Genomic DNA, 10,890 nt, shown 5'->3' on the forward strand with positions numbered 1-10,890 from the left:
GCCTTGGCAGCTGAGTCTCGACTCTGCATATGGATTGATCTTCCTTGGACTTTCTGTTTAGCTATATCGTAAACGATTTGGGATGTTTCCGGTTCCGGCGTTATCCGATGTGTTCGTGAAGCCCGCGTCTCTGGCACGGACAATTCTCTTCTTTTGGCCTGTGACCCTACCCGGGATTATAGCAGAATTAGACATTATGAAATAAACAGTGATTGAGATTGAACCCTCTTTCACAATCATTGTCAATCCAGTACAAGTAACAAGCACCAGTCGACCGAGCAGCCGAGATAGCCACTTCTTGGCCTTGCTTGGCCAACAAAAAATTTAGGCCAGTAGAACCGTGGACGGTGAGAACGTGGGTAATCCGTTGCCCCATACACGTGACGTGACAGTATTCGATAAAGAATGGCCATGGAAGCGTTCTCAAGTATCTGTAAATCACCAACAACGAACTTTTCCTGCTCAATTGCAGTTCGAAACCCGAGCACGCGACTGTTTTCCCATTTCCCCACAACCCAATCTCATGTGGCTGCAGTATGGCTGGCGGATTTCTTCCTTACCACGAGCCTAGCAGTATGTGCTCTATCCCCATCCACAGAGAGAGTCGGTGCTAACTGCGACAGTCGTGGAAATCCTGGTGATTATTTCATTCTTCTTCATCCTCTGCTTGGCAGAATGGCTCTCTGCCAAGGTTATCCGAGCCGGGATTATTGGCAATATTGCGGTGGGCATCATTTACGGTGTGCCGCTGGCCAATATCTTGGAAATCAATTGGCAAAAGACCTTCCTGGCGCTGGGATATGTCGGATTGATTTTGATTATCTTCGAAGGTCTGTTTTTGGCACATTGTATACGGTTATTGATGTTGACGTCATGGCAGGTGGTCTTGCCGCTCGACTAGATCTTCTCAAGAAGAATCTCGTGTTGAGTAATGTGGCTGCTACGACCGGTGTTTGTTTTCCGATCGGGCTTTCATATCTGTTGTTGTATCTGGGGTATGGTTATGGCGCTGTCGAGACATTCATCATCGGCGCTGCGCTGTCGGCTACCTCTTTGGGTATGATCGCTTTTCCGGAAATCTTAGGACGGACTTTTAACAGAATCTCAGGCACGACGTTTGCTGTGATCTCATCGGCCTCCGAAACCATCGATCTTGGCCAAACTCGAGTGGGCTCAGTGCTCGTGAGCGCAGCGGTTATTGATGATGTCTCCGGACTTGTCATGTCCAGGTTAGCCTTGTCACTTGCTGGATGGTGATTCCATAAATATACTGACCAACACAGTGTAATTGGCGATCTGAGCAAGCTTTCAGGGGACGGAGACGTCAATCTCGGCTGGCTCATCGGACGTCCCATCGTAGCCTCCATCGCGATGACGATAGTCACACCCATCGTCACAAAGTACTTTTTCGCACCCGTCTTCCGGAAATACATCGAGTATCACTTCGCACGGTACGACCACATCTCAAATATTGTGCTGATGGTCCTAGTACTGTGCGCATTTATCAGCATTGCCTCGTATACTGGGACATCTATTCTATTCGGTGCCTTCCTGGCAGGCACATTTCTCACATATCTCCCTAGCAAACATCCCGATGGACCATTTATCGTGACGAGCCGGGAGGAGGGCGAGAGAGAGGTAGATAAGAGCCCGACTTTTGTGCATACGTTTGAAGCCTATCTGCTAGGTGTGCAGGAGTATCTAATGGCGCCTCTTTTCTTTGCGAGTATTGGCTTTGCGATTCCTTTTGTTCAGCTTTGGACGGGGAAGCGCATCTGGAGAGGGGTGCTGTATACGCTTCTTATGGCGTTCGCGAAGGTAAGCCACTATCTGGGTCAGAAATATATTTTATCTAACCATGGGATCTAGCTCATCGTTGGAATCTGGGTTCCGCTATGGGAAGTTCTCGCGCACTTATTCACCAAAGAAAAGTCCGAGCCCCAACCATCCCGCCGAGCCAAAGAAACCGAGGATACAGAGCACGGTCCTTCACCTCCAACCGAGGACAACCACAAACCCCACGCAACCTGGCTCTCAGCTCTCCTCCTAGGTTCAGCAATGGTAGCCCGCGGCGAAATAGGCCTCTTGATCATTGAGATCGGATACAACTCGACCTCGTATGTCAGCGAGGAGGGCTTTATCACGGGTGTATGGGCGATTCTTCTCAACACAATTATCGGTCCTATTACTGTTGGCGTGCTAGTGAAGTTGTACGGGAAGCATATTGGAGAGGGGAGATGGGGGTTGCAGGATTAGGTGGTTTATGGGCAGAGGGAATGACACGTGCAGGTTTGCGCAGAAATGTATATCACTTTGATGGTGTCGTATACAGCGCAGCTCGTTTGTGGTGGACATGTTTCGATCAGGTATAAAAAGGAGAGAATAGAACTCAAGAGTGAAATCAATGGGATGGGTCTGGATAACCAGTGGCTCCAGATCTTCCGATATCAGTCCGGCATATTCCTTTCAAAATGGCAGTACGCACCCTATCTTTGCTATGCTAGCAGTCCGGTATAATCGGTTACAGATATCAATAAATCCTCTTTACCCAATCAAGAACGCTCACCGAGAAAGCTCCTGTTTATGCTCAGGTACTAATACTATTACTCAGTGACCAAGACACTACAATTTCCTCCCACAAACCAGAATATACGTAGAACCGATGAATAGCAGCTCAAGTGAGTTGTAAAACTCTCTGCTTGGAGACCTAAGAGTCACTGTCAATGAGGAAGGCCCAGTACAAGGGCAGAGCATGAGCTGAAGTCTATTGGAAAGGAGCTCCCTAGGTTCGTCTGGAAGTACAGAAACCGCATCACGGACGCAATATACTTCTTTTACGACATGTTCAAATCGGAAAACAAAGATGAGATGAGCCCAAATGACTTCCCTGAGAACTGCCGTGAAGACGACGAAAATGAGGAGCAAAGCCAGCTGCGCAAAGAAGTTGTGAAGAATGCTTCATGGCAGTTCAGGCAGCTCAGCATGGCATACGGGAAGGGGATTCGGGGCTGTGGTACAAAGGATACTGAGAACATGGTTTCCCATATCTTTTCCTACCTGGGAAAAAAACTGAGACCGAAGCTCTGGCCATCGACTACTTGAGTGGAAGGGAGATCAACTCAAGATACAACCGCAAGACGATTAAATGATTGAAGAACGACAATGCTGAAGAATCTGAGACTGTATTATGACCGCTGCAAGTTCGATGAGCGCTGCAGAAGGTGTAATTGACCTGATCTTCACAATATCGACAGCTTTCAACAATATTGCAGGCTGTTAGTGACTTCAGAAGATTGTCCTTCGACCCGATAAACACCAGAAGCCAGAAACCCCAGTCCTAAATTTTCAGAGCTTCAGTGTCAACTGCAATGAGGTGCTCGACTATCTTTTACTGAAGGTACTGGAACCTCACGCCAATTGTTATGGCAATTTTCTGAACCCTTCTACACTCGTGCCGGTGAAAGATGGGAATTGGCGTTTTCAACAAGATTACCTCAGACACTCTCACCGTTCGCACATGGCATCTACAACCATCTTCTCGTATCCTTGCTGTTAGTCTATATGATTCGTACAAAAAGATACGAAAACACCAAAAAAAACCATACCACTGACGTCCGGACCACCCGAACATCACCAAACATCCTCAATTCGCATCCAATCCCACACAGGGTATACGATACAAAGGCAAAAAAAGGGGTGAACCGGGATAACCAGCGACCTACTGATTTTCCGAAGGTATATTTGTATATCCTCAAGTCGAACGCGCTCCCAACTATGCTATCACCCCATTGGATGAAAGATTGGCACGTAGCTTACTAATCCAATAGATGCACCATTCCCAATCCAGCCTAGCGCCTTTCGCACTGGCAGCATAAAAACAAATTTTCTCTCCGCCGGTTTAATGCTTTTTCTCTTTTCTTCTTTGTACCAATTTACGCTCTCGATAGACAGTGCAAGGCTGCATTAGTCTTCTTCCTTTGGGGGAGGCTCCTATAACTCTCGTGGCATTCTGTCGCGGGGGTTGTCAGGTTAATTTCAATAGCTGAATCTTGCGATACAGAGGCGCGGAGACTACGATCGTTTTACAGCGAGGGTTCCATAAGAGCTGGCCGGGTATTTTACTGGTTATCCGGGCGGTGTCAGAGGAACCGTACATACTTTTGCTTAATTCAATCTATTTATGCAATGTAATTTGTTGAGAAGTCGTGGTATTCTAAACCCGTATCGTAAAAGTACATATACAGAGGATGTCACATCCTTAAACATATCATATCAAGAAACAAGACAAGAGACAACGGAACAACGCCATGATATGCTCCTACGGCCAATTCCCAGTAATATCCTCCCAAAGAACTCTTAGGCAATCGTCTTCACGCCCAAGGGTTCCAGTATCCGGTCCTGGGCCACCTTGTTGGCGAAATGTCCACCCTTCTCCAGAGCAATGGCGCCGATAACCGCGTACATTGTGTGAGCCATGACGAGTTCGATTCCGGAGGCAGCGAGGTTGTTGGGCTGCACACGTCAGTTAGCTCTAGCAATGAAAACAGTAGAAGGAAAAGAGGACGGACCTTCCGCGGCGACCACCTCAGGACATTCTGCATGTCGTACTTCTGCGCCAACTGCGCCAGTTTCGTCTTGCCCGTGAGCAACACCTTCGTGCTGTCGGACAGACTGTCAAGCCCCTCTAGCGCCGGGTGAGCAAACGGTTGTCGGCCATGAAGGTCTTCCGCAACAGGGCCAGTCGAGTTCGCCGGGTTCTGCACCAGGGCCAATGAGGTCTGCAATTGAACGATGCGCTTGCCTGCACTACCATTAGCACTATGCCACGCCCGCAAAGCGTTAGAGAAAGAGAATGCACCCACCAATAAAAGCCAACCGATCATTAAATCCCCTCCGGCCCTGATCATAACTCTTATGCGTAACAGCAAGCCACTTCACCTCCTCCGAAAGCACCATCTCACCACCCTCACCCAACATCCGAATATAGAACTGATCCAGCTTCTTTGGATCCGAGTTCACCAGATACTCGGGCCGTCGGGAATTATACCGCAGACTGAATGGGGCCTTTGCGCGGGGCGGGGTATGCGCCCATCGAGGTTTGTGTTCGATCGTTTCTGTAGGTGTCGAGTATCCGCGGGTGGTGTTGGTGGTGGTGGTGGGTGGGAGTTGTGCGGCGGAGAGGATCGCGTTGGGGCCGGTCAGGGCGCGGCATGCGGGCCTGGCTGCCCGGGTCAGGAGTGTGGAGGTCATGGCGAGAGTTGTGTATGGGAGAACTGCGGGCAACTGAGCAGTTCTGTTCTGGTTTGGGGGATTTTCTTGAGGTGCGGAGGATGAATTCGAAGAATTTCGGACCAATGGCGCTAAACTGGATTGGGTTAGCGCTATCAAGGAGTATATCTTCGCATGTACGTTTCTTTTCAAGGAGAAATATATAAGTACTCTGCTAATATTTTTACAAACAACTCGATTTAATCATTCTAAAATGGATTCATCAAATGATTTCATCCGCATGCCAACTGCCAATATTTGCCCCGGGGGAAGACAGGATAGAGCAAGTGAAGTCTCTACTTCTACGGAGTAGAAGAGCACATAAATGGAAGAAACTGATTGAATACTATAAATATGTGGCCTCACTGCTCTCACAAGCATGATATATGATTACAGAACACAGCGCAATATACAGTAAAGGCGACCGGTGATAAAGCTTCGAAGAACAGCTATATATTTTGCCCGTTGCATGACTTTGGCTTGTCGAATTGAATTATTTACCGGGAGAAGCATTTCAATTGAATGAAAATGGGCGAGATATACCAGCACACCGCGATGTACATCCCTTTATTCCTCGAACCTCTTTATAATCACAAAGATACACACCTCGTATACTCTACCCTCCACCCGTAGACATAAAGAACGCTACACAGAATCCGCAAGGAATCCACCACAAAAAGCCCTAAAACACGCAAAGTAACACCAAGCTGACGACACAGAGGAGATGAAGAAAGCAAGATGAAGCAAAGCAGCGTATCACGAACTACCCGAGCGTATAATCCCGTGTCAGGGTTATTTCCTGGAAACCAGGCCGGGGATCTCTAGGTTTGGTACAACGGAGCGGCCTTCTAGAAGGACTTTGAGTTTTATAGGAGTGTTCGGCAAGAGCATTCATTACCCCCCGCTGCATTTGTGGAATTAGTTGAGATACGAGGTACTGTTTATAGCATATTAGGGTACCGAAAAGCGATTTAAAACAGAATATGGGTATATGAAAAGAAATCAGATCGTAAGATGTACTATGTAGCCAGCGCAAGGGAGCCTGATGCGTAAGAAGATTAGGATCTCTCCGTAGGATATGAAAAAACGGCATCAGATGATGTGTCCAAGGTCAAATAATTGCTTGATCGACTGACACTATCCCTAAATTCGTCCAGATGCCTATTGCATAATTGAATGACAGAACCATAGCATTATACTAACAAGATAGGTATATTCCATGTGTTGATGTGTATAATCCATGATCGCTGCAAGATTGTGTAACGTTGCTTTTGCACTTTGTATTTCAGTGGTACATTTTTTTCAAAGCGCTGTTGAAGTGAGGAGAAAATTTTGGAGACGATGCATCTCTAGATAAGGTAAAATGAATGGTGCTTATGTGGAAACTAGTCTTGTCACCGAGGCCCTAACCATGAGATAGAACTTTTTTGTTTTTGCGTTGACTTGTAGGCGGCAGCTAGTTTAGCTTATCTTACAAAAGCAGGCCGTTGAATATGAAGCCTTCCCTATGGCTACGCAGAATAAATGCCAATCCTGACGTGCTTCCACCCTCTATCTCTCTTTCTCTCCCATAGTCTTCAGATCCCTCCTCGTACTCACCCGAGATATATGCTGATTGTTACCAAATAACTTAGCCGATATCAGGTATCACCAACACCCCGCCAAACATATCGGTACGGGCCCTTGCAGTACATTCCAGCGATTTCCCCATACTGTACTGCGGATTGCCGGTAGCATCAAGAAATTGTCGTGGCCTTGTCTACAGTTTCGTTTCGTCGTAGGGATATGCAACGAAAGATCGTGTACGACTTGATGAAACTTCTGGAATTATAAAGGCGCGGTTTATTCTTTCACAAAATGCCTAAAAAGCAAAGTATCTTCACATATACGTTCCGGGCGAGTGCCCCAACACCAACGCCAGTCACCCATGCATATCTATCTTCTTTGCCATCCTCATATATTCCGCCGATATATCGAAACCGGCAAGTTTCAAGCCGAATAATATGGTTTCTCACACCGCACCCTACACGAGACCCCAGAACAGAGCACATCTCAACATGAGCGGCGCCCCAACACCACCAAACACACCGAGACCGTTGCCGAGCAATCCGCCTCCGAGTCCTGCTTGAGATTTTTTCACTTGAACGGTCCTGGTTGGGTATAGAGTGAGTATGTTGCTGCTATTGCGATTTTGTCGAGTGTTAATGACCTGAATAGGGACGCGTTGAAGATATCTGATAATCACGTGTATTTTGAAAGGCATAGATGGCCTACAATGACGAACTGTTATAATAATCAATGAAATGTGTACCAACAATACCTATTAGTACGCCTAATCAGAAGCCAAAAATGTCAATGTATGCATTTAGTAGTGTATACACGTAAGGGAAAATTTCCGGTCGTAGGATAAGGTATGAACCTGCAAAGAGAAGAAACGGGCAATAAACCATAATTGAACCGCACAAAATATATAGCACAAGAAACCGTTTTAAAGAAGAAAACAAGAGGTATGAATCGAATCAATCACAGAAAAGCAAGCACGAGCGTGCTCAGGGCACTCAACCCCACAACCGTCCAACCAGACTTAATAACCTGCTGGTTTGTGATTCCACGACCAAGATCCCAAACCAAGTGGCGCACACCATTCATGCAGTGGTAGACAAAGGGGAAGGCCATAAGACTCTTAAGGCCAACCTTGGCGACGATGGGAAGGGCTCCGAAGGCAGCAGCCACGGAAGCGGTCTCGAGGTGCCAGCCCAGCACGGGAGCGGCGAGGTATGCGGTCGAGTAGAGGTACAGGCCGCCGGAGAGGATAATACCGGTGACACGGTGGGCGCTACTGCCGATCCAGGTGATCTGGGGGCGGTAGATGGAGAGGTGGGGGGATACGGGGCGGTTCTTGCGCTGCCGGGCGAGGATCTGAGTCGGGTCAGAGGTGTTGGAGGAGGTGGCCGCTTGTCTGGTATAGTCAGTATATAATGTTCCCCCTCGCCATGACGCCAATCGCAAATGACTTCATCGCGACATCGCGGAGCCCCTTCAAACTCGAACATCGACTGACTGACCTCTTTTGCACATTGTTTCCGAGAGCCACGGAGGCAGGGGAGACACCGTTGGTCATGGACCAGCGCATGGCGTAGGGCTGCTGGACGGCAACTGCGACAAAAATCACGATCAGTACGGGATTCCCCACGATTCAATATCCGGAGTGCACAGAGTACATACGCCGTCGCAGCGGCTGCTGAGCGAGCTTCTGAGAGAACATGGCGATATGAGACAGCACCGAAAAGAACAATCACGATCCAGCAATTCGACAGGGTCGTTTCGTAGGAGAAAATCGTCGTCGTCGTCGTCGTCGTCGTCGTCAATTGCCGGATCGGAATCACGGGGACGGACAACCTCGGGTTCGTCTCCGGTCACGGGACTTGGGCGTTATTGTACAGCCGCTACCAATCAGAGGCGAGGCATTACCAGTCGGAAGATACTTCTTCCATGTTTCACCGCCTGCCTGATTAATATTTTTATGTGTGTTCTCAAAACCGAATTTCCTCTCCGTCTCTCTTCCTCTTCTCTTCTTCTCTCCAAGAGTCTCAGCTCACGTCGTTTACCACTAGGAATGATTCGTATGTGCTTAGCAGAACCTCACTGGTTTCGGCTTTCTGTCGCGACCGCAGAGGTGGTTAGAGACTCGAGAAGGAGTATGGCCCGTCGTTAATCGCCCAGTTCTTTCTATCCATGAAAGGAAGGGGTTTCATATCAGGGTTACATCTATAATCTATTCGTATGCTCAATTGCACGAAATATAATATGCTGGCGTTGGATGGTCGTGAAGATGCGAGTAGTGATGTTAGCCGACTAGCCAAAACAACTCAATCGCGTAGTACCTTGTCGAGGATACCAAGGGCTACCATGCAGTTTCACGGGGCTCTAATTCAGACATGGATGTCTCCGCGTCAGATACCAAAGTCGCCGGCGTCACATGTGTGGTCTTGGCGGTCAGGTACGCGTCGTTAAAGGAATCAAGTCGCTTCTCGATACTCGGTCAACGATTACTATCAGATAAATAGCAATCAGCAAGATCAGTTAATCATCATCTCCGTGTCCGTCTACTCTGTACACTACGGAGTACTGTACACTGCCATGAGTTAGCCGTCGGTGATATCTAATCAGCAACGAACCTCGGCAATTTGGTCTCTCCGCACCCAAAAGAGTAAGGAGTCCGCGGCTAAGCTGCTTCACCTGACCGTCTGATCTTGTACATAACTCCAGCTATCGACTGAATTCTGGTCTTCTTTATTTTCCCAGAGTCATCGACATCGTCAAGATGCCCTTCAATACGGCCTTGACGCGGAAACTGGGCATCACCGGTATTACTCTGTTCTACCTATCCTGAACGCTTCGCTAACAGACATAGTCCCTGTCGTCCAGGGTGGTATGCAATGGGTTGGATACGCAGAACTCGCCGCAGCAGTTAGTAACGCTGGCGGATTGGGAATTGTACGTGTCCCCACTGCAATGACTGCAATAGAAGGAAAACTGACACCACCCAGCTCACAGCCCTCACCCAACCCACCCCCGAAGACCTCCGCAAAGAAATCCGCAGATGTCGCTCCATGACCAAGAACCCCTTCGGCGTAAACATAACCCTCCTGCCCGCCCTCGTGCCCCCAGACTACGCCGCCTACGCACAAGTCATCATCGACGAGGGCATCAAGATCGTCGAAACAGCTGGCAATAACCCAGGCCCCGTCATCGAGAAGCTCAAGAAAGCCAACACAACCATCCTGCACAAGTGCACGACTGTCCGACACGCCAAGTCCGCTGTGAAGCTGGGCGTTGATTTCCTGTCCATTGATGGATTTGAATGCGCGGGTCACGTTGGTGAGAGTGATATTACGAACTTCATCTTGCTTAGTCGCGCGCGGCAGGAGCTTAAGGTTCCGTTTATCGCTTCCGGTGGGTTTGCTGATGGACAGGGGCTGGCGGCTGCGTTGGCGCTCGGCGCAGAGGGTATTAACATGGGAACGAGGTTCATGTGTACTGTCGAATCGCCAATTCATCAGAAGGTCAAGGAGACGATTGTGAATTCCCAGGAGACTGATACCGCGCTGGTGCTGCGCCGCTGGAGGAACACCAGCCGACTGTTCAGCAACAAGGTGTCGCGGGAAGCGTTGAAGGCGGAGCAGGAGAGCAAGAGCGGGGAATTCAGCGATGTCGCTCCGTTTGTCAGTGGTAAGCGTGGACGTGAGGTATTCTTGAACGGTGATGTGGATTTTGGTGTACGTTTCCCCTGCTCTCTCAATTTGAAATGTTGTTGACCAGTATAGGTGTGGACTGCGGGTCAAGTCATGGGATTAATTCATGATATCCCAACCTGCAGCGAGCTCCTCAAGCGTATCGAGAGGGAGGCTGTGGAGGCTATGAACCGGACCCGGGCATTGTACAGTGATACGCCGCAGAGCAAGCTGTGATAATTTTATTTGTTTTTGAGCTTTGGTTAATTTAGTGACTGATTGTATAAGAAGTAAATTCCTATCTAAGATTCGCCTTCTCTTAAGATAACACATATACAAGTGTTGATGAAGTAGCAGATCTGTAATCGAGCCAGATGACAAATCTAGG

At 48.4% G+C, this 10,890-nt stretch overlaps 5 protein-coding genes across 5 annotated transcripts; 3 read left to right on the forward strand and 2 right to left on the reverse strand.

Moving 5' to 3' along the window:
* The first annotated feature begins 366 nt into the window (after positions 1-366).
* Positions 367-2,576, forward strand: EURHEDRAFT_417544 (cation:proton antiporter). The gene is made up of 6 exons (XM_040783227.1): positions 367-573; positions 624-830; positions 881-1,057; positions 1,109-1,229; positions 1,284-1,818; positions 1,870-2,576. Exons 1-6 carry the CDS (start codon positions 537-539, stop codon positions 2,254-2,256), a joined length of 1,464 nt encoding a protein of 487 aa, XP_040634006.1. The 5' UTR covers positions 367-536; the 3' UTR covers positions 2,257-2,576.
* Positions 2,577-4,194: 1,618 nt separating this feature from the next.
* On the reverse strand, positions 4,195-5,302 carry EURHEDRAFT_417545 (mitochondrial 54S ribosomal protein mL57). The gene is made up of 3 exons (XM_040783228.1): positions 4,863-5,302; positions 4,569-4,801; positions 4,195-4,512 (listed from the first exon to the last, which is right to left on the reverse strand). Exons 1-3 carry the CDS (start codon positions 5,248-5,250, stop codon positions 4,357-4,359), a joined length of 777 nt encoding a protein of 258 aa, XP_040634007.1. The 5' UTR covers positions 5,251-5,302; the 3' UTR covers positions 4,195-4,356.
* A 2,489-nt stretch (positions 5,303-7,791) lies between these two features.
* Positions 7,792-8,533, reverse strand: EURHEDRAFT_467496 (succinate dehydrogenase cytochrome b560 subunit; the record flags this gene model as incomplete). The annotated part of the gene is made up of 3 exons (XM_040785182.1): positions 7,792-8,227; positions 8,334-8,424; positions 8,494-8,533. The coding sequence occupies 3 exons, from the start codon at positions 8,531-8,533 to the stop codon at positions 7,792-7,794; spliced, it is 567 nt and encodes a 188-aa protein (XP_040634008.1).
* Positions 8,431-9,288, forward strand: EURHEDRAFT_310484 (uncharacterized protein). The gene has a single exon (XM_040778306.1). It carries the CDS (start codon positions 8,540-8,542, stop codon positions 8,981-8,983), a length of 444 nt encoding a protein of 147 aa, XP_040634009.1. The 5' UTR covers positions 8,431-8,539; the 3' UTR covers positions 8,984-9,288.
* Positions 9,289-9,500: 212 nt separating this feature from the next.
* Positions 9,501-10,821, forward strand: EURHEDRAFT_417548 (NAD(P)H-dependent flavin oxidoreductase). Its single transcript, XM_040783229.1, has 4 exons — positions 9,501-9,635; positions 9,683-9,765; positions 9,819-10,547; positions 10,596-10,821. The coding sequence occupies exons 1-4, from the start codon at positions 9,593-9,595 to the stop codon at positions 10,737-10,739; spliced, it is 999 nt and encodes a 332-aa protein (XP_040634010.1). The 5' UTR covers positions 9,501-9,592; the 3' UTR covers positions 10,740-10,821.
* Positions 10,822-10,890: the final 69 nt, after the last annotated feature.

Source organism: Aspergillus ruber (genome assembly GCF_000600275.1).
Source record: "Aspergillus ruber CBS 135680 unplaced genomic scaffold scaffold00052, whole genome shotgun sequence".
Classification (NCBI taxonomy): domain Eukaryota; kingdom Fungi; phylum Ascomycota; class Eurotiomycetes; order Eurotiales; family Aspergillaceae; genus Aspergillus; species Aspergillus ruber.

Excerpts from the sequence above, each read along its gene's own strand:
- EURHEDRAFT_417548 (XM_040783229.1), top strand. The coding sequence starts at position 9,593 with ATGCCCTTCAATACGGCCTTGACGCGGAAACTGGGCATCACCG. Across the intron at positions 9,636-9,682 it reads GCGGAAACTGGGCATCACCG|TCCCTGTCGTCCAGGGTGGT; the intron begins GTATTACTCTGT and ends TAACAGACATAG. Across the intron at positions 9,766-9,818 it reads ACGCTGGCGGATTGGGAATT|CTCACAGCCCTCACCCAACC; the intron begins GTACGTGTCCCC and ends GACACCACCCAG.
- EURHEDRAFT_310484 (XM_040778306.1), top strand. The coding sequence starts at position 8,540 with ATGAGACAGCACCGAAAAGAACAATCACGATCCAGCAATTCGACAGGG.
- EURHEDRAFT_417545 (XM_040783228.1), bottom strand. The coding sequence starts at position 5,250 with ATGACCTCCACACTCCTGACCCGGGCAGCCAGGCCCGCATGCCGCGCC. Across the intron at positions 4,802-4,862 it reads TGATCGGTTGGCTTTTATTG|GCAAGCGCATCGTTCAATTG; the intron begins GTGGGTGCATTC and ends ATGGTAGTGCAG. Across the intron at positions 4,513-4,568 it reads TGAGGTGGTCGCCGCGGAAG|CCCAACAACCTCGCTGCCTC; the intron begins GTCCGTCCTCTT and ends TGACGTGTGCAG.
- EURHEDRAFT_417544 (XM_040783227.1), top strand. The coding sequence starts at position 537 with ATGGCTGGCGGATTTCTTCCTTACCACGAGCCTAGCA. Across the intron at positions 574-623 it reads TCCTTACCACGAGCCTAGCA|TCGTGGAAATCCTGGTGATT; the intron begins GTATGTGCTCTA and ends TAACTGCGACAG. Across the intron at positions 1,058-1,108 it reads GCTGTCGGCTACCTCTTTGG|GCACGACGTTTGCTGTGATC; the intron begins GTATGATCGCTT and ends ACAGAATCTCAG.